Source organism: Aquarana catesbeiana, linkage group LG01, assembly GCF_042186555.1.
Source record: "Aquarana catesbeiana isolate 2022-GZ linkage group LG01, ASM4218655v1, whole genome shotgun sequence".
In the NCBI taxonomy this organism is placed as follows: Eukaryota; Metazoa; Chordata; class Amphibia; order Anura; family Ranidae; genus Aquarana; species Aquarana catesbeiana.
The window spans coordinates 39,432,465-39,454,927 of NC_133324.1; the positions used below are offsets into that span (position 1 = coordinate 39,432,465).

The 22,463-nt window shown below is 42.5% G+C and overlaps 1 protein-coding gene across 1 annotated transcript in view; it reads right to left on the bottom strand.

Annotated features, from left to right (window-relative positions):
* Nucleotides 1-2,407: 2,407 nt before the first annotated feature.
* The window catches only part of LOC141140741 (vomeronasal type-2 receptor 26-like), a 193,385-nt gene continuing 173,329 nt past the window's right edge, over nucleotides 2,408-22,463 (bottom strand). Inside the window, exon 6 of the mRNA XM_073628243.1 lies at nucleotides 2,408-3,300. Coding sequence (XP_073484344.1) covers nucleotides 2,408-3,300 — 893 coding nt within the window. The remainder of the gene's footprint in view (nucleotides 3,301-22,463) is intronic.

Here is a 22,463-nt window from a genome sequence, read left to right on the forward strand (position 1 = left end):
CACAGCGGTCATGTGGTCCGAAAACTCCCAATCGCAAGGAGCGATCAGAAGCTTTTGATGAGGTGAAGATAACTGTGACGGAAGCGTGCAGCACGTGCGCTCTCAGCACAAGTGTATTGGCAGCAATTGATGCAAATATGCGGCCCCTCTGTGCTAAGGACCAGGCACCGAGAGGCCACATATTTGTGTGTGGCCAGCGCCAAGGGGTTAAAGGAAGAGACTGGGGTGTTACTTATCTTTTAGTTTTTCTTTGACACATCTGACTAGAAGAACATTACTTTAAAAACATATTAAAGTGATATTAAAGGCAAAAATGTAAAAAGAAATAACAAACATGTCATACTTACCTGCTCCCGGCCACTCCCTCCTGTCAAGTGCCCCCAGAGCAAGCGGGTTGCAATGGGGGCACCCAAGCAGACACGCTCCCAAGCCACTGGTCTGCGTGTCCATGCAGAAATGGAGCCATGGCCCATCCCTGTCCCTCTCTCTCTCATTTTTGGCTTATTGGCCGAGACTGACAGCAGCGGGAGCCAATGGCTCAGCCAATGAGGAGGAAGAGTCCCCAGAGAGCCAATTCTCTAGTGCAGGTAAGTATTAGGGAAGGCTGTGGTCTGCTGAACACAGAAGGTTTTTTACCTTCATGCATTAAATGCATGAAGGTAAAAAACCTTCAGCCTTTAGAACCACTTTAAGATAACATAATTCTAATGTTTGATTTCTTCTTTAGAATAAAACCTATGATTGATCAATCAACACCTGGAACCTGTTTTTAACTTTGGAAGTTTTTCATCTCAGGATCTGGCAAGGTCTGGGGTAGGAGTGTTGTCTCTGCAACGTTGTATGACAAATAGTCCCTTGTGGCAAAGAAATTTATACAAGGAAATTTTTTTTATTAGGTCCTATAAAGAAAATACCCTTTAAAATGAAGTCAACTTACCACTTAAAATGTGAACTTACTGAGAACAGTTGATGGTCATCAATAGGGATGAGCCCGCGGTTCGAGTCGAATGGGTGTTTGCCATTCCCATTCGCCGAATTCTGAACTTTATGGGGCATTCACGGGAAATTCGAGCGCCCACAGAATGCCCCATAATGCACTGCGAGATCACAGTGCATTGATGTTCAATGATTGGCCAAAGCATGCACCTGACCTGCATGCTTTGGCCAATTACAGCATGCTTTACTGTGAGACCTATGATTGGCCAGAGGCAGAATGCCTTTGGCCAATCATAGCACAGAAGTCCACGCCCCACACTATGTACGGCTGCTTACAGAGCGGCCGTATATAGTGTAATGAATGAGAGCAGCAAAATTACATTTCTAAAGGAAAAAATGTAATTTAAAACTGCTTGCTGCTGTAATGTATTGTCGGATCCCAGCAATATACATAAAAAAATCATTGATGAAAATGTCATGGGTTCCCCCCAGTCCATAACAGCAGTTTGTGAGCAGTTTTAAATGACATTTTTTCCTTTAGAAATGTCATATTGCTGTGGTACTGTTATGAACATGGGGAAGATGTGTTACTTTACAGGCAGACTAAGGAGACCCCCCAGGCACAATATTTAAAGGAATATTTAATTTTTATTGTTTCACTTTAAGCATTATTAATATCACTGCTCCTGAAAAAAAGGCTGTTTTTAAAACTTTTTTTGCATTGATACATGTCCCCTGGGTTAGGACACCGGGTCCCCATATACATTGGTATATGGTATATTGGTATGGCAATAACTTGCATATAAGCCTTTAAAATTAGCACTTTTGATTGTTCATGCTCGTGTCCCATAGACTTTAACGGTGTTTGCACAAATGTTTTGCTTGTTCGCATGTTCTGGTGCGAACCGAACCAGGGGGCGTTCGGCTCATCCCTAGTCATCAACTTTAACTAATATTAAAAATGAATTTTGAATACACCAACAAAATGTGTTTATTAATTTAGACAGAATCGTCTACATACAATATAATTAAAGTGACCCTGACACTAAAATAATTACATTACAATCAGCTTATAAAATAACATGTGTAATATATATTTTTTCTGGAAGGTGGTGAGTGAAATCTTCCCTCTCTTGAAGAGTGATAGGTGTCACTGATATCAGTTTATGGTGTTTTGGATACTTTGTTCCCCTCTGGCCACTGTTGTTCATCCTCACTAAGTGACTACATTGTTCTGTAGTGATGTAATGGCTGGTGGGAGGAACCACTACATCCAACAGTAGACAAGATTTCCAACAACCCAAAGTGTCTGATACCAGTGGTGTCCAGAGCAAAAATTAAAGGAGAGGTAAGTAACAAATTTAACAGTGTTCATTCTTAATACACTAGCAAAGTAGAAAAATAACCATAATAGAGGTAATAATAGAATAATGCTATAACTATTGGTAACCCAGTGTTTGCTCCATATATATTAGCGGATAACTATTTTTGTATTCAGGTCCGGTCTGAACAGAATTATGCAACATTTTGGGAAAAATATACAGCCCAGAAGTCCAATACTTGAGGTTATTATTGCAAAAACCTCCACAGCCACCATGTATTTCCCTCTGGTGCTCAGATAGGCCGGAATCATGGCAATCCAGACACTGCAGAACACCAGCATGCTGAAGGTGATGTACTTGGCCTCATTAAAAATGTCTGGCAATGTCCTGGCTAAAAAAGCTACAATGAAACTCACAGCTGCCAGAAGCCCCATATATCCCAGAACAGAGTAGAAGCCGATAACCGAACCCTCATTACACTGAATGATGATCTTCCCCTGATAAGAGTGAGTGTCCCGATCCTGGAAGGGGGGAGAAATAGACAACCAAGTGACACAGATTATGACTTGAACCAGTGAGAAGACACACATGATAAAATTGGGCAGTGTGGCTCCCATCCATTTCCTCCAGGGACTCCCAGGTTTGGTGGCTTTAAAAGCAATACACACCATGATACTTTTGGCAAGCAGAGAAGAGACAGCGACTGAGAAGATGACACCAAAAGAGGTTACACGCAACATGCAGGTCACATCTACTGGATGGCCAAGGAACAAGAAGACACAGAGGAAGCTCAGCATGATGGAGACCAGGAGAAGATAGCTCAGGTTCTGGTTATTAGCTTTAACAATGGGGGTGTCCTGGTAATGTATAAATACCCCCAATATTAAACCAGCCAGAAGACAACAGAGGATGGAGACAGCTGAAAATATTGCAACAATGGGATCATCCGTGTAGGAGAGAAAGTCCACAAATTTTGGAACACACCGATCCTTCTTCTCATTTGGCCATTCATCATCAGGACATTTCATGCAGTTTTCACTGTCTGCAGGAAGAACAATACAAACACAATGAGCATCGGGGTCAGAGCTTCTGAGAAAACAAATTGTCTTGTGTTGCATCACAGCTAGCAACAGAATTTCCATCAAAGCTGTATGAGAAATAAAATATAATAAAAATAATATAAATATTATATAAATGTAACCGCTTGCCGACTGTGTCACTTACTCGTATGGCGGCAAGGTGGCAACGCTGTGCTGGATCACGTACTGGATACATGATCTGCAGTCCAAGGAAGGGGGCACGCATGCCCGCCAGCTTGGCGGTCCTTCGATTAGATCCAGAACCAATCTGTCATCAGGTTCAGGCCAATGATTTGTGGTTGAGGTAGAGGGTGCATAGGCCTAGCGCATTATCCTCAATACATGTTTTATTCAATAAAAATGGAGGTAAATATACTTACAAACCAGTACTTGTGTCATAGAATTATCATAAAATCATCTGCTTAAATCCATATGCGAAAATCCACAACACTTGTAGTCACATTGGTTAACGTGTTTCAAGGTTTCCCTCTTCTTCAGAGCCTAGTTTGGATGTCTCTTAGTGTTGACGAGGAACTTTTCAGTCAGGATCAGTGCCTTCTCTGTTTAGTGCTGCTGTATATAGCTTCTTTGTTGAACAAGGAAGCTACCGTATTTATCGGCGTATTACACACACTTTTTTCCCCTTAAAATCAGGGGAAAATCGTGGGTGCGTGTTATACGCCGATCCCCTGCGATCCCCCGCTGTCAGACCTAAAAAATCGCTGACCGCGATTTGAAAATGGCGCCGCCGGCACCGAAATACACAGTGCCGGTCCTCGGCTCTTCTCGGCCACTTTCGGCTTCACTCGAGCGCCGCCCGAACCTAGCTGAGTGTACTCGGCTAGGTTCGGATAGCTCCGCTCACCGTCACGCCCATCCCGAGTGGAGCCGAAAGTGAACGAGAGCCGCCAAGAAGAGCCGAGGACCGGCTCTGTGTATTTCGTTGCCTGCGGCGCTATTTTCAAATCGCGGTCGGCGATTTTGAAGCTCAGCGAGCTGCAAGGCTGCACTGGGGCAAGGCTGGACTGGGGCAAAGCTGCACTGGGGCAAAGCTGCACTGGGGCAAGGCTGCACTGGGACAAGGCTGCAATGGACACTGGGGAAGGCTGCACTGACAAGGCTGCACTGACAAGGCTGCACTGACATGGCTGCACTGACATGGCTGCACTGGGGAAGGCTGCACTGACAAGGCTGCACTGACAAGGCTGCACTGACATGGCTGCACTGACATGGCTGCACTGGCAAGGCTGCACTGGGGCAAGGCTGCACTGAAAAGGCTGCAATGATGGGCATTTAAATGTAAGTTTTTTTCCCTTCAACTTCCCTCCTAAAAGTTTTTTTTTCCTTAAAATTCCCTCCTAAATTGGGGTGCGTGTTATACGCCGGTGCGTGTTATACGCCGATAAATACGGTATATACAGCAACACGTAACAGAGAAAGCACTGATCCTGACTGAAAAGTTCCTCGTCAACACTGATGCCGCGTACACACGGTCGGACTTTCCAACGGGAAATGTTGGATGTGAGCTTGTTGTCGGAAAATCTGACCGTGCGTATGCTCCATCGAACATTTTCTGTGGGACTTTCCACCAACAAATGTTTGAGAGCAGGTTCTCAAATTTTCCACCAACAAAACTTGTTGTCGGAAAGTCCGATCTTGTGTACACAAGTCCGTTGCACAAAAGTTCACGCATGCTCGGAATCAAGCAGAAGGAGCCACACTGGCTATTGAACTTCCTTTTTCTCGGCTCGTCGTACATGTTGTACATCACCGCGTTCTCACATTCGGAATTGTTGGCCAACATTTGTGTGACCGCGTGTACGCAAGACAAGTTTGAGCCCACATCCTTCGGAAAAAAACCCACGGTTTTGTTGGCGGAAAGTCCGATCGTGTGTACGCAGCATAAGAGACATCCAAACAAGGCTCTGAAGAATAAGGAAACCTTGAAATGCATTTGCCAATGTGACTTAGAGCCTATAGAGTCCTTCATGGGGTGCTTGGAAATCCTGATTGGCAGCCCACAGATTCTGCAGCACCTGTACTTCTCCCATTCACTGCCCAACCCAAAATTCAGGTGGAAACAGCAAATTTAACTCCCCTTGATTTTCTTGAGCTGTTTTTCACTGAAGATCTGTATAAATCGATTATGGATCAAAGCAATTTATATGCCAAACAATTTATCACCTCCAAACCAAATGTGTTCTTTGCCAGACAATTTGAATGAAAACCTATCATGGCTTTCATGTGTATATCTGGAATTACACCACAAAACACATTCTGCTACTTCTCCTGAGTATGGGGATACCACATGTGAGTGGCTTTTTGGATGTCTAGGCATGTGCCAGACCCCAAAATCCAATAAGTACCCTCAGGCTTTTAACGGGCGTTATTTCCTCATTACACTTCTTGACTACCTATCACAGTTTCAGAAGCCTTGAAATGCCAGAATAGCACAAAATACCCCCCAAATGACCCTTTTTTGGAAAGTAGACACCCCATGCTATTTGCTGAGAGGCATGGTGAGTGCATGGGAGATTTTGCCACATGTTTTCGGAAATTTTTTTTTATCAAAGTTGTCAATTTAATAAGATATTTCTCATACATGCCATGTGTATATGTGAAACTACACCACAAAACACATTCCGCTACTTTTACTGAGTATGGGAATACCAAATGTGAGAGACTTTTTGGCAGCCTGTCCATGTACAGGACCCCAAAATCCAATAAGCATGTTCAAGCTTTTAAAGAGCATATTTCCTCATTACACTTCCTGACTACCTATCGCAGTTTTGGGGGCCCTTAAATGACAGGATAGTAAAAAACACCCCTCAAGTGACCTATTTTTGGAAAGTAGACACAAGGTATTTGCTAAGAGGCATGGTGAGTATTTTGCAGATCTCATTTGTTGCCACAATTTTTTGTAAAATGAAAAAGACAATTTATTTTTTCTTTTCTTTTTTTAATTTTCAAAACCTTGAAAATTGAGATCTGCAAAATACTTACCGTGCCTCTTATCGATATCTTTGGGGTATCTACTTTCAGAAATGGGGTCATTTGGGGGGAGGGGGTAGTGCTATCTTGGCATTTCAGGGCTTCCAAAGCTGTGATAGGTAGTGAGGAAGTGAAATGAGCAAAATTGCGCCTTTTGAAAGCCTGAAGGCAGTCATTGTTTTTTTGCACCTGAATGCGGCTAGGCTCCCAAAAAGTCTCACACATGTGGTATCCCCGTACTCAGGATAAGCAGCGGAATGTATTTTGGGATGTAATTCCACATATATCCATGGCATGTGTGAGCAATATACAATTTAGGTGACAACTTTGGGTAAGAACATAAACTTTTTTTGTCATTTTCCAGGAACTGGTGGTAAAAAATAAAATATTCCATGGGCTCAACATGCCTCTCAGCAAAAAGCTTTGGGTGTCTTCTTTCCAAATAGGGGTTATTGGGGGGGGGGGTAGTGCTATCTTGGCATTTCAGGGCATCCGAAACTGTGATAGGTAGTGAGGAAATTAAATGATTAGCGTCCTTTGAAAGCCTGAAGGTGGTAATTGGTTTTCAGCAACTGACTAGGCTCCAAAAAGTCTCACACATGTGGTATCCCCATACTCAGGAGAATCAGAAAAATGTGTTTTTGGGTGTAATCCCCCTGAGGAATGCACATGACCCTGTAGAATAACACATAGGGGAGGGACAAGGAGGACGGTACTGTGAGTGCACCCTATGGAAGAAATTGAAGACGAGCAGCTGGTGTCACAGAGACAACATACTGCATTGGTTTTTCAAGCGAGGTCAGAGTGGTGCACTACAAGCACCCTGAATATGTGAGTAGTGATTTGTTGACATTTTAATAAAGTGTTGGTTTTAAATGATATAAGCACTATAGGAGTATTGTTTCTTGCATACATGAATCCTGTGGTAAGAGACATTAACACAGCCAAAGAGGATTAAATGGAGACAGAACATCCTTACTCATTAGTCCGCTGGTGACTAAAAAGCGAGCACTGATCAAACTTAATTGTGAGGTCACTGGCATAGAGATGAGAGCACATCCAGAAGGGGAGCACGAGTGGGGTATTATCACTTGTTGTAGTAGATGAGCACTTTTAAGGATTGCGCAGGGGTGGTGACCATATGCACAACAATTTAAATTGGACAATTTAAAAATTTTTTTTGTTTTTTTAATATATTTTTCCTTTTGAGAATATAGCATGTAAAGCCCCATACACACGATAGGACTTTGTACAAACTTTCCTGTGGATTTTTGTACAAAGGGCGTTGGCCATAAGTTTTCCAGCCAACTTTCACCAAATAATGTGGTTTTTCAGCTCTTTACCACCACCCTTTGGTCAATTTCTGTATTGTTGTCTGATATTGTGTCAATCTCACCGCTATTATCGGTGAGATTGACACCTTGCGAGCCTGGTTCACACTGGTGCGGGGATCTGACTTGGATCCCCGCCAATGCCAGGCAGTGTTTGGTATGAATCTTGAGGGGGAACTCCACACCAAATTTTAAATAAAAAAAGGCATGGGTTCCCCTCCAGGGGCATACCAGGCCCTTAGGTCTGGTATGGATCTTAAGGGGAACCCCTATGCCAAAAAAACGGTGTGGGGGTCCCCCCAAGATCCATACCAGACCCTTATCCGAGCACGCAGCCCGGCCAGTCAGGAAAGGGGGTGGGGACGAGCGAGCACCCCCCCTCCTGAGCCATACCAGGCCGCATGCCCTCAACATGGGGGGTGGGTGCATTGGGGGAGGGGGCGCCCTGCTTCTCCCCCCACCCCAAAGCACTTTGTCCCCATGTTGATGAGGACAAGGGCCTCTTCCCGACAACCCTGGCCATTGGTTGTCAGGGTCTGCAGGCGGGGGGGCTTATCGGAATCTGGGAGCCACCTTTAATAAGGGGGCCCCTAGATCCCGGCCCCCCACCCTATGTGAATGAGTAGGGGGTACATCGGGGGTACACCTAGGGAAAAAAGTGTCAATAAAAAAACACACTACACAGGTTTTTAAAGTAATTTATTAGGCAGCTCCGGGGTCTTCTTCCGACTCCGGGGGTCTTCTTCCGACTTCGGGGGTCTCTCTGGCGTCTTCTCCCAGTGTCCGGTTCTTCTCCACTCTCTCTGGCCTCTTCTCCTGGTGTCCGGTTCTAGTGCTGGCTCCTCCGCTATCTTCTGCCGCTCTTTTGCTAGCGGTGGCCCGGACTTCTGCATCATCTTCTTCCCTCTTCTTTTCTTCCGATGTTGACATGACGCTTTCTCTCGATGTAATGCTGTGTAAGCGCTCCGTAATGACTTATATAGGCATGAGGCGGGGTCACCGGGTGATGTCATCCGATGACCACGCCCCCTTATGACGTCACAGTCCCAGCATGCCCCGGGATTGTGGCGTCATATTGACACTTTTTTCCTAGGTGAATAGGTAGGGATACGATGTACCCCATACTCATTCACATAGGGTGGGGGGGGCCAGGATCTGGGGGCCCCCTTATTAATGGGGGCTCCTGGATTCCGATAAGCCCCCCGGCCACAGACCCCAACAACCAACGGCCAGGGTTGTTGGGAAGAGGCCCTTGTCCTCATCAACATGGGGACAAGGTGCTTTTGAGTGGGGGGGCCGCAGTGCGCCCCCAAAGCACCCACCCCTCATGTTGAGGTCATGCGGCCTGGTACGGCTCAGGATGGATAAATATAAGTACAATGAAATATATGTGCGAGCTGCAAGTGAACAAAAGGGAACCTTTTGGAGAAAAAAAAAAAATTCAAAACATATGGCACTTCAAGTAACAATTCAGCAAGGAGAGGAGGAAAAGGAATGGGATGGGAGTTGTGAAAACAAAAAATGTTGTTAAATGTTGGAAAACAAATCAAGTCCATCCATATCATTAAATAAAATTAAAGCCATAAATATGAAAAAAAAAACCCTGCAGGAATCACCGTCATTGTACGCAGTGTGTGTACACTGGGATTTTTCCACCGGCCACCCGTGATTGCTCCAGAGACAGGCAGAATGGGGATCTGTCAGTGTAAACAAACAGATCCCCATTCTGTCAGGGGAGGAGAGACAGATTGTCTGTTCCTGGTAATTAGGAACAGCGATCTGTCTCCTCCTCCAGTCAGCCCAGTCCCATACAGTTAGCAACACTTTCCAGGGAACACACTTAACCCCTTGATCGCCTCATAGTGTTAACCCCTTACCTGCCAGTGACATTTATACAGTAATCAGTGGCTATTTTTAGCTCTGATCGCTGTATAAATGTCACTGGTCCCAAAAAAGTGTCAAAAGTGTCCGATTTATCCGCCGCAATGTTGCAGTCCCACTAAAAATCGCAGATCGCCGCCTTACTAGTAAAAAAGAATAATAATAAAAATGCCATAAATTTATCCCATAGTTTGTAGACGCTATAACTTTTGCGCAAACCAATCAATATACGCTTATTGTGATTTTTTTTTACCAAAAATATGTAGCAGAATACATATCGGCCTAAACTGAGGAAGAAATGTGTTTTTTTTACATTTTTTTTTAAAGTTATTATAGCAAAAAGTTAAAAAATATTGTTTTTTTTTTTTTTCAAAATTGTCGCTCTTTTTTTGTTTATAGCCCAAAAAATAAAAAACACAGAGGTGATCAAATACCACCAAAAGAAAGCTCTATTTGTGGGAAATAAAGGACATACATTTTATTTGGGTACAACGTCGCACGACCGCGCAATTGTCAGTTAAAGCAACGCAGTGCCTGATTGCAAAGAATGGCCCGGTCATGAAGGGGGCAAATCCTTCCGGTCCTTAAGTGGTTAATGGTTGTCTGTTGAGTTATTTTGAGAGGACAGCAAATTTACACTGTTATACAAGCTGTACACTCACTACTTTACATTGTAGTGTCATTTCTTCAGTGTTGTCATGTAAAAGATATAATAAAATATTTACAAAAATGTGAGGGGTGTACTCACTTTTTTGAGTTACTGTATACTCACTTGGCACTTTATTTATGAACACTAATATTGGGATTTTTGTGATTTAATGTGAGATAAGAAGTTGACAATATTGTGTGTATATATATATATATATATATATATATATATATATAATTTTTTTATATATATATTTTATTTATTTGTTTTGTTTTGTTATTTGCACACACAGATTTATTACATAAGCACTTAATGCGCACTTGATGTGATATGTGCATTATAGAGTGATACATATGGAGAGATTTAATAAAACTGGTACACAGAATCTGGTGGAGCTGTGAATAGTAACCAATCAGCTACTAACTTCAGCTTGTTCAATGAAGCTTTGACAATAAAACCTGGATGCTGATTGGTTTCTATGCAGAGCAGCACCAGATTCTGTACTGTAAAGTTTTAGTAAATCAACCCTGTAGTATCTGTTTAGAAGGAGGTTTCAGGCTGGGTTCACACTATGTGCTGTTGGGGGGCACGGCAGGGGGTCCTTTGCGTCCCCGTTCACCATTTTAATTCGTACAAATTTTTGGCTGAATTTGGACCTGAAACAGAGACAAAGACGCACAGGACTCTTCTACTGTGTGCTCCGCGGCTGCCTCAGAGATGTCTGAACCGGCTCCACTCTCCTGTCATGCTAATTGGATGTGGGGAAACCTGCATCCAATTGGCAATAGTGTGAACCCAGCCTGAGCCTAGGTTCACATTAATGTGATTTGGCATGTCAAATTGCATGCAAAATCAGCTGCTATTGCTGACAATGGCTATAGTTGCCACCTCATCCCTTTAAACCCAAAGACACATTAATTACACGGGTTCTGAGACTGATTAAGGTGGTAATTAAACTCACTTGGTGCCTTATCTGCATTTAATCAGCCTCAGAATCTGTGTAATTCAAAGGTGTTCGGGTTTAAAGGGATGAGGTGGCAACTCTAGCACCATCCGAATCGATTCCCAAAATGAGTTCCTGTATAACTTTTGGCGACTTCAGGTGCAATTTCAATAGACATCTGTGCAGGAACCCGCAGATGTCTCTGAAATCGCCCCATAAAGTCGGACTGACACACAGGTATAAAATTGTGCGAGTTGTGTGAACTTAGGCTTATAGTTGGTTTAGAAAGCGCAGCACATTGATTGAATTGTAATTACCGCATATACTCGAGTATAAGTTGACCCGAATATAAGCCGAGGCACCTAATTTTACCACAAAAAACTGTGAAAACTTATTGACTCGAGTATAAACCGAGGGTGAGAAATGTGCAGCTACTGTAAGTGGAAAAGAGGGTCAACAATGCCCATTTGCAGCCTCACTGTGCCCATTTGTAGCCATAGGTCCCCCGAACTTCAAACTTGGTAGTTAAGGGTTCCTAGATGTCCCCTAGCTGCAGCCAAAATGTGGGGACTCTGGACCCAAAGGGTCCCGAAATGACATTGCTGCAGATGGACACAGTTGACCAAATTTGGGGCCCCGTATCTCGGGGTCACCTGGTGCTAGGAACCCCAAATTTGGTGTGCAAACCCAATGGAACTAGCACTACAACATATCCAGTTGGGGTTCCTAGAACCAAGTGGCCCTGAGATAAGGGGCCCCAAATTCGGTTCAGAAAATGTCAAGCACTTTTCTGCAGCAGAGAATGACATTTTCCTAACCGATTTTGGGGCCCCATATCTCGGGGCCACTTAGTGCTAGGAACCCCAGCTTTGGATATGTTGTAGTGCTAGATCCACTGGGTTTGCATACCAACTTTAATCTTCCTAGCACAAAGTGGCCCCGAGATACGGAGCCCCAAAGTCGGTTTCGAAAATGCCAAGCACTTTTCTGCAGCAGAGAATGACATTTTCCGAACCGACTTTGGGACCCCATATCTTGGGGCCACTTGATGCTAGGAACCCCATGTTGTATATGTTGTAATATGTTCACCGATTTATGTGGGACATTATTATATATATGTACACATACAGTCAATATTAACCAGGCCAGAATTGAGTTGACAATGGTCGATTTGTCCAAGCCAACTCAGTTTTAATATAACAGCTGAAGACCCTTTGATGTGTTAGTCTAATGCAAGTCTACCTAGGGGTGTGAGGTATGGGCTATTAACCTAATTGAACATTTCAAAGGGTACATTGTTTAAAGGACCATAGAAGAAGTATTTATTGATGGTAATTAGACTTGAGGGAGTAACAATGGGATCAAGGAGTGTTTTGGGTTGGCCTAGCGGAGGCTCCCTCCTGGGGGGCTAATATATCAGGGGGACTTGATATTAATATGCAAGAATACAGATTAGGAATGTAGGTATTCCAAGGGCTCGAAAGGGTGTTCAGGTGGTATCTGTTAATCTAATCTAATTACACATATCTAAGGGTACTTGTTGATGTTGATATGCGGGAGTGCAAATTGGGGCGGTTTATGACAACAGCTGTTTACGGCTGGGGGTTGTTGTCTGTCTGAAAGAATGAAGCTAATCAAAGTCCTAAATTGAAATGGCCAATCAAATTGCTCAGCCATTCAGTGTCTAGTGAATATAACAAGGTAATCAGTCTATAGTTGAAGTTAGGCTTGTCTGTGTATGGACACACAGACCTAGGAAATGGGTCGCTGAATTATATACTCTGTTGGATTTTTTGTCATCTGTGGACTTTGGACTTTGTTCTGTGTTGAAAGTCAATAAAGTGCATCTCTCTGGAAGAATTGGGTTGCTGCGGAAGAGTACTTACTAATTAAATATCGTACCCACGATACCACTATCCACCTACTACTATTATTAATATACCACTACACCCCAGCTTTGGATATGTTGCAGTACTAGTTCCACTGGGTGTGCACACCAAATTCCTAGGTTCCTAGCTCCAAGTGGCCCCAAGATACGGGGCCCCAAATTCAGTTTGGGAAATGTCATTCTTTGCACCAGAAAAGTGCTTGACTCGAGTATAAGCGGAGGGGGGCACTTTCAGCACAAAAAAAATGTGCTGAAAAACTTGGCTTATACTCGAGTATATACGGTACTTTGCACAGAGTATAGGAGTGTGAAAAGTGCCTGCTGCTGATAATATCAGGTGATAAATCATTAATTAGCTCTAGGCTGCTTGCAAAGTTGTTTGATTGCAATTCCACATATACCAATGGCATGTGTGAGCAATATATAATTTAAGTGACATCTTTGTGTAAAAAAAAAAAAAAAAAAAAAAAAAAAAAGAAAGAAAAATAATTTTTTTGTCATTTTTTAAAAACTTGTGACAAAAAATAAAATTGCCATGGGCTCAACATGCCTCTCAGCAAATTCCTTGGGATAATTACATTTGAAAAAGGGGTAATTGGGGGGGGGGGGTTTGTAGTGCCCTGGCATTTTAGCACCTCAAGAAATGTGATAGGCAGCTGTGTAAATTTCAGTATATATAGTATACCATAGTATATATATATATATATATATATATATCATTTATTAATTTTGTGCAAACCAATCAATATACGCTTATTGGGATTTTTTTTTTACCAAAGACATGTAGCAGAATACATTTTGGCATAAATTTATAACAGAATTAGAGTTTATTGGATATTTTTTATAACAAAAAGTTGAAAATATTGTTTTTTTTTTTCAAAAATGTTGGTCTTTTTTCGTTTCTAAAAAAAAATAAAAAAATAAAAACAGTGATAATCAAATACCACGGATAAAAAGCTCTATTTGTGTGAAAAAAGGACATACATTTTGTTTGGGTAAAGTGTTGCATGATCGTACAGGTACGCCCATTTGCCCACCACATTTAATGTAGCGCAGTGCCGAATAGCAGAAAGTGGTTAATGAAAATTCATGTGAGGATAATTAATTGATATGAACTAATTTCACCACTTGCCGGCCGCCGATATACGTCGGCACAATGGCAGCAGTGGGCAAATGGGCGTACCTGTACGTCCCATTTAAGAGCTGGGGATAGCAGGCGCACATGTGCCCACCGTGCACAGCGTAACTGTGCTCGTGGGACCGGTGGACTCGATGTCTGCCGGTCTCCCGGAGATTGTGTCACAGAGCCGCAGAACAGGGAAGTGCCTATGTAAACAAGGCATTTCCCCATTCTGTCTTGTGATATGACAGAGATCACCACTCCCTGTCATCAGGAGCAGTGATCACTGACATGTGACTTGAAGCCCCCCACAGTTAGAATCACTCCCTAGGACACACTTAACCCCTTCATCGCCCCCTAGTGGTTAACCTCTTCACTGCCAGTGTCATTTACACAGTAATCAGTGCATTTTTATAGCACTGATCACTGTATAAATGAAAATGGCCTCAAAATAGTGTCAAAAGTGTCCGATGTGTCAGCTATAATGTCGCAGTCCTGATAAAAATCGCAGATTGCTGCCATTACTAATAAAAAAAATTAAAAGGCCATAAAACTATCCCCTATTTTGTAGACGCTATAACTTTTGCGTAAACCAATCAATATACGCTTATTGCGATTTTTTTTTTTTTTTTACCAAAAATATGTAGAAGAATACATATCGGCCTAAACTGAGGAAAAAAAATTGGGTTTTTTAATATATTTTGGGGGGATATTTATTATAGCAAAAAGTAAAAAATAATGCGTTTTTTTCACAATTGTCACTCTTATTTTGTTTATAGCACAAAAAATAAAAATCGCAGAGGTGATCAAATACCACCAAAAGAAAGCTCTATTTGTGGGGAAAAAAGGACATCCATTTTGTGTGGGTGCAACGTCGCATGACTACACATTTGTCAGTTAAAGCGATGCAGTGCCGAATCGCAAAAAGTGCTCTCGTCAGGAAGGGGGTAAAATCTTCCAGGGCTGAAGCGGGTAATATTATTATTTAAGGTACTTATATAGCACTGTCAAATTACGCAATGCTTTACATATACATTGTACATTCACATTGGTCCCTACCCTCAAGGAGCTTACAATCTAAGGTCCCTAACTCACATTCATATACTAGGGCCAATTTAGACAGAAGCCAATTAACTTACCAATACGTCTTTGGAGTGTGGGAGGAAACTTGAGCACCTAGAGGAAACCCACGCAGGCACAGGTAGAACATGCAAACTCCAGGCGGGTAGTGTTGTGGTGTGGTATTTGAACCAGCGACCCTTTTTACTGCTAGGTGAGAGTGCTACCCACTACACCACTGTGCTGCCCTAATATGGTTCATGAATCAACAAAATAATGGACATATGTTTTGTATTTTTTAGAATATGTTGTTTATTTCTAGGAAAGACATTTATTGATACCTCACTAAGACCTTTTATTTTGTTTAGTTCCTAGATAGTACTAAATGGCATCAATATATGGTTGACACACCTTTGATTGCAAACTTCTTCCAACATGTGTCTGTCTGTCTGGACCCCAGACCAAAGATATCAGCTCTAACCTTCTCCTTCCATAGCCATTTGACCAGGCTAACCTTTGCAACAGCCCCTACTCCCAACTCATCCAACTTAAATTTATTGAAAAAAAGGTTCAACTTAGCATAAAAAACGGGGGGCACTAGGGCTGTGGGCTTTGAGAGATCTTGCACACACCAGCCCCATTTTACCAGTGACCATCCGGCCAGGTAACTCATGAGGTACGCTTTCAAGCCTTCACTCACAAACACCTTATAGTGCATCAGCCAAAAATGCATAGACATAAAAACATCTACGTCAGGAAATCCATATCCATTGTGTTCCATCCGCATCATCACAACTCTCCGCTCCACTGTGTTGCGTTTGTTTTTTTAATTAATCAGACTTACGATACATGGGACATAACATTACACAATACTGGTTGGTCATAGAGATATTGTCAGTTTTTGGATTGAGTAGATTTCTCAAACAAATGCTGTTTTATACAATGGGGGTAAATATCATTGTTGTATTCAATTGACAGTTCAATTAACAGGCTATTGTCTCTATAGCTACAGTAAACAAGTAAGAAATGTACTTTTCTGAGGTTCTTTCAGCTTTCAAACTAAAAGAATGACTGTTAAGCCCCATACACACGATAGGACTTTGTACAAACTTTCCCTTGGATTTTTGTACAAAGGGCGTTGGCCAAAAGTTTGTCTTGCATACAGACAACAGGACTTTTCCAGCCAACTTTCACCAAATCACGTGGTTTTTCAGCTCTTTACCACCACCCTTTGGTCAACTTCTGTATTGTTGTCTGATATTGTGTCAATCTTGCCACTTTTATTGACGAGATTGACACCTTGCGAGCCGGGTTCACACGAGTTGGATCCCCGCCAAGGACAGGCACTGTGTTTGGTATGAATCTTGAGGGGGAACTCCACGCCAAATTTTAAATAAATGGCTTCCCCTCCAGGGGCATTCCAGGACCTTAGATCTGGTCTGGATTTTAAGGGAAACCCCCTATGCCAAAAAAATAGTGTGGGGGTCCCCCCAAAATCCATACCAGATCCTTATATGAGCACGCAGCCTGGCCGGTCAGTAAAGAGGGTAGGGACAAGCGAGCGCCCCCCCTCCTGAACCGTACCAGGCCGCATGCCCTCAGCATGGGGGGTGGCACCTTGTCCCCATGTTGATGAGGACAAGGGCCTCTTCCCGACAACCCTGGCCATTGGTTGTCGGGGTCTGCGGGCGGGGGGCTTATCGGAATCCAGAAGCCCCCTTTAATAAGGGGGCCCCCAGATCCCGGCCCCCCACCCAATGTGAATGAGTATGGGGTACATGGTACCCCTACCCATTCACCTATGGAAAAAAAGTGTCAATAAAAAAAACACACTACACAGGTTTTAAAATGAATTTATTAGGCAGCTCCAAGGGTCTTCTTCAGACTTTGGGGGTCTTCTTCCAACTTCAGGGGTCTTCTGCCGACTTTGGGGTCTCTCGGGCCTCTTCTCCCTTTCTCCAGTGTCGTCTCCGCACTCTCTGGTTCTTCTCCGGTGCCTTCTTCCTTCTGCCAGGCTCCTCCGCTATCTTCTGTTCTTTTGCCGCACTTTTGCTAGCGGAGGAACTCAGACGTCTGGCTCGTCTTCTTCCCTCTTCTCTTCCAGAGATGTTGACACGATGTTCTTTCTGACTGTAATGCTGTCTGTGCGCTCTGCTATGACTTATATAGGCGGTGACCCCGCCCCCTATGACATCACAGTCCCGGCGCATGCTGGGACTGCAAGGTCATAAGGGGGTGTGGTCATAGGATGACATAGGGAGGCCATCTCTTCCAGGTGTTTTATCTTTTTGCATGCATCCCAACACCTTCTCCACTTCTTTCTCAGACACAGGATCAAACTAAATTTGTACCTCCTCCTCACCTATACTCTTGCCCACCACAGCACAATAATCCACCAGTTCTTTCTCAGGCACCTCCTTCTGAATACCATATACACCTTCCACCTCTTCCTCTCCTAACATCACAGATCTCATCATTTTATTATTGGCATATACTTTTTTAAAAAAGAATCTAGAGCACTGTTTCCTCTCCTCCATTTCACGCACTTTAGCATTGAACATAATTTTCTTCCCTTTTTCTTTTAGTATCTTACTTCTCTCTTTTTTTATCTCCTCCAATTCTTTTGTCACATCCACACCACACCTCTTAAATTTATTCAAAAGATGCGATCTTTGCATAAGTCTCTCATCATTTTTATTTTTCTCATTTGCTCTGGCTCTACATATTTTCTGGAAGAAACCAGCAACTTGTTTTTTTGCCCAGTCCCACCAGAACAGCACATCTGAAAATTCTCCCTTCTTTTCCATCACTCTGTAGCAACACATAGAAAATTGCTTGCACACCTCCTCTTCCTCCAGCACTGAGACATTCAGTTTCCACACTCCAGGGCCAAACTTGACCCTTACCCCCAACACCACTTTACACATAATCATCCTAAGGTCAGAGAAAAGAACTGGAACCACCATATAATCCTCCACTTCCAAAAACTCAGATAAAAGGAAAAAGGAGACAGTGCCCTTATCTGAAAAAAAGGTATGAGTAACTTTACTCCCTTCTTTCTCCGCAGCGGCATCCTTCAACCTGAAGTCGCCCACCAACTCATTCAACATTCCTGATGTCACATCCATACCACCATCACCTCCAGCTCCCTGTCTTTCATCTTTTTTTTTCACACAGTTAAAATAGCTTGAGACCACTGTCACCATCCTCCCAGGTAAGTACAATCTCAATGTGTTAAAGAAAACTTTTCTTTCATTTTTTTCTGCTGGTGCATAACAATTAATAATTCTTAATTGTGTTCCTTGAAAATCAATCATGACAGGCAAACATCTGCCCAGTACTATTTCTTCATATGAAATCACTTTAATATTATCATTGTTAATGAGCACCCCCACCCCTGCTGGTTTGGAAATGCTACTTGGTGCCCATACTGTAACTCCCCTCCGCCGCTCTTTAATGCCACTCAGATGTTCAATACCACATTCCTGTAAACAAATTATATTGGCTTTAATGGAGCACATATAATCCATGATGACTGCATTCCTGTGTCCAGATTTAATGCTTCTCACATTTATGGAACCAATAATCAGTGCCATCAGGAAGAAAAGAAGACTAGCCATCATAAATTTGTATTAGGTTTTTCTCTCCTTCTCAGCCTCTTTTAACATCTTTTGTTTCCTCCAGGTCACCGGCGAGCTGGCTGAACCCTCGGTATCCCCAGGTATGTCTATTTGCAAGACTCTCTCCTCCTCACTGCCAGACTCCTCCCCCTCTTTCCGAGGCCACTTCAGAGCTGATTGCGGCTCGGACTCAGGAGACAGGAGAAGCCGCTGCCCACATTCCACACTGCCGATGCTGTCAACGCTGTCCATTTCCTCCTCCCCCTCTTCATCACTAGATGACAGGTGACCAATCAGGGAAGGCATAGAGAGTGGACTGGGAACGGCCTCCTCGCCGCCCGCACTGTACATGCCCCCTTCTTGACTCTTCGATTTTTTAATTCTATATTTTTAAACATTTGTTTTCATGTTTTAATTTTTTTCTACATACTTTCATCAGAGTTGTTCAATGTCACCATAGTAATACAGTACTACTCTTGGGGGGGGTTTCAGGGCTTATTTTTTTTACACTTTGCTGTTATAACAGCAAAGTTTTCATCTGTCATGAATGTGTTAACTGTGATTGGCCACATCTAATCTCATGGTGCAGGGTGCTGTGATTGGCACAGGTACCATGTGACAGCTGTGGGCCAATCACAGCATAGGCATTACAGCTGTTATGAATTAAATCATTTCTGACGACTTTGTTGACATTGTGATCATGTGATCGCATAGCGATAATATCATTTGTACACACATTTACTGTTATTTTCAGCTCTGGGAACTTGTGGGTAAACCAATTATGCTCATTGTACCATAACAACCAATAATGTTCTGGGGCAGTAGGCATGGTGTCATTAGTTACTATGATGTTGGCAGCCAGCCTGCCTGCAAAAATGGCAACTCATGATGCTAATCCAGAACAGGTGGCATGCAAGGCCACTCCATAATTCAGGAGAGGATGAGAGTCTGGTTCTTCCAGACCTCCTCCACTTTCTGCCTTCTACTACACTGCTGGGAGCTTTGATGTGAATAGGTGGCTGTGTGATCGGGAGTACTGTGTTATGGTGGACTGTATGATGGGGACCTCTGTGATTTGAAGGAGCTCTGTGATAAGAAGACTTGGTGATGGGGGAGAACCTGATATGACGAGAGGACTCTGACATATAATGGGAACTTTTTTGTTTACAAACTTTTTATTAAGGTATATTACGTACATATTATCATGACAATATACAAAAATGAGTATATGTCACAAATATAGGTTTAAATCATAAAACAAACAACAATTCATAAGCATACTGAGAATCTGCAGGGCATATGAAACAACAGTTGTACAAATATAAGTATATTGAAAGTCAAAAATATATCCAATGGCATCAATCCTTCAACTCATGCTGACATAAGCATGTACTATATCATTTCAAGGTAACAGAATATGCCTAAGGGTATTCTAAGCCTCCCACTTGCGATTAAACAAGTGAATCTTATCTTGTAGGGTATACAGGACCATTTCCATCAACATAACCCCATCAACACTCTCTAATATTATGGACAGGGGGACCGTTGAGGACTTCCAATGTAGAACAATGGCCCATAGAGTTGACTTGACACACAGTGTGAATAAGTCTCTCTTCTTTGCGTAAGACACCTGGAATTGGAGCTCTAATAAGGCACATTGATATTGTAAGATTTAAGGGCGTGCCTGATATCGCTGAGGCTATAGCGGATATCTTATTCCATACAGAAGAGAGTTGTTCGCATTCCCAGAATGTATGTTTGAAGGATCCTATAAGTGGACAGCCCTGAAAACAGAGGTCAGAGGTTCCTGGAAACATAGCTTGGAGTTTGGAGAGGGTATAATACCGCCTGGCCAATACTTTAAAGGTGGTTTCTCTAATTGCTAAAGATTTGGTGCATTTACACAAATAAACCAGCATAATATCCCAGTCCACTGGAGTAAATTGTGTAGCACAGTCAGCTTCCCATTCATATAAGTGAGCACACTGGTGAAATTGGAAGTAATAGCAGATTTATAAAGATTTGAGATAAGGCCCTTACCTCTGGGAGAGTCATGGCAAAGCTGCTCAAAAAATGTAATTGGAGAGGTTGGAGAAAGGTTATAATGGGAGGTATAAAAATGTCTAATTTATAGGTAGTGATAAAATTCCCGAAGCTGTATTTGTTTCTGTGTGTGTAAAAGGTCAAAAGTAGTAAATGCTCCCCCTATTTGGATGTCTGCTAAAGTGATAAGGAAATAAGTTAGCCACCATGAAAAGCTCTCCAGAGAGTTGAAAGCTGGGGTAAATGTAGGTTCTCCTAAAAAGGATGAATTTGGAGGTACAGAGGATACCAGACTGAATTTGGTCTTATAACAATTCCAAAGGGTTAGTGGTTGGGCAACTATGGTGTTAAAAGAGTCGAGCCTATGGTTATAGATGGAGGTTGACCATAGAATACTTGGGAGATAAAAAGGGGCGGATAGAGCTGGTTTCAAATCTCACCCAAGGAACTTTCCAATTTGCTATATTCCATTGGGCTATTTGAGAGAAGCGAGCCACTAGAAAATATAACCATAGATTAGGTAGTCCAAGCCCACCAGCAGACTGGGGTTTGTAGAGAATATGTCTAGAAAATCGAGGGTGCTTATCTTGCCAAATAAACCTATTAACATCTCTTTGCAGGTTATCAATACAGGATTTTGGAATGGTGATAGGGAGAGCTCTAAAAAGATATAACAGTTTAGGTAATATATTCATTTTGATGACTGACTCTCCCTAGGAATGAGATCGGATAAGAACGCCAGATCTAGTAAGTAAGTTTCGGAGACAAGATACACATTGAGGATAATTTGCAGCAAAAATGGAAGATGACTGTGGTGTCACATAAATTCCAATATATTCTATTTTATCAACAGACCATTGGAATGGAAAGGATACTCGGAGGGCTTCACACTGGGTAACTGGTATATTAATTGGGAGAGCTGTAGATTTAGTGATATTGACTGAGAGTCCGGATATAGAGGCAAATTTAGATAGAGAATAGATTGGATAGGGAAATTTGAGTCAGAAAAAGCATAACATCGTCTACAAACATGCAGAGTTTAAACTGGGAAGATTTAATAGGGTATCCAGTTACATCTGGGTGTCTTTTAATAGCTATTCCCAGGGGTTCTAGTGTCAAGGCAAACAATAACAAGGAGAGGGGGCATCCCTGAAGAGTACCTTTGCCCAGCGTAAAGAAATCCAAATTGCAACTTGGTAATTTTATTTTCGTCCATGGAGAGTGATAGAGGGCTTGTACCCTTGTTAGAAATTCATTTTAAAGTTCATATGTTTCAGCATTGAGAATAGACACACTGTCAAAGTCTTTATTTATGTTGAGGCTTAGTAACAGGACCTGTTTTGTGTGTAAATTAGCTTCCTGAAGAACATTCATGGAAAGGTGGATGTTATCGGTAATGAACCTATTAGCGATGATTCCCAATTGATCAGAAGAGGTTAGTGATTCAATAATAGCAGCTAGCCTATAAGCCAAAACTTGACCAAATATTTTGAGGTCATTATTGGTAACTGATATTGGTCTATAGTTTTGTGGGAGTAAATGGTCTTTGAGAGGTTTTGGTAGCAGGGATATTTTGGCTAAGGTCATTTCTTCTGGAAAGT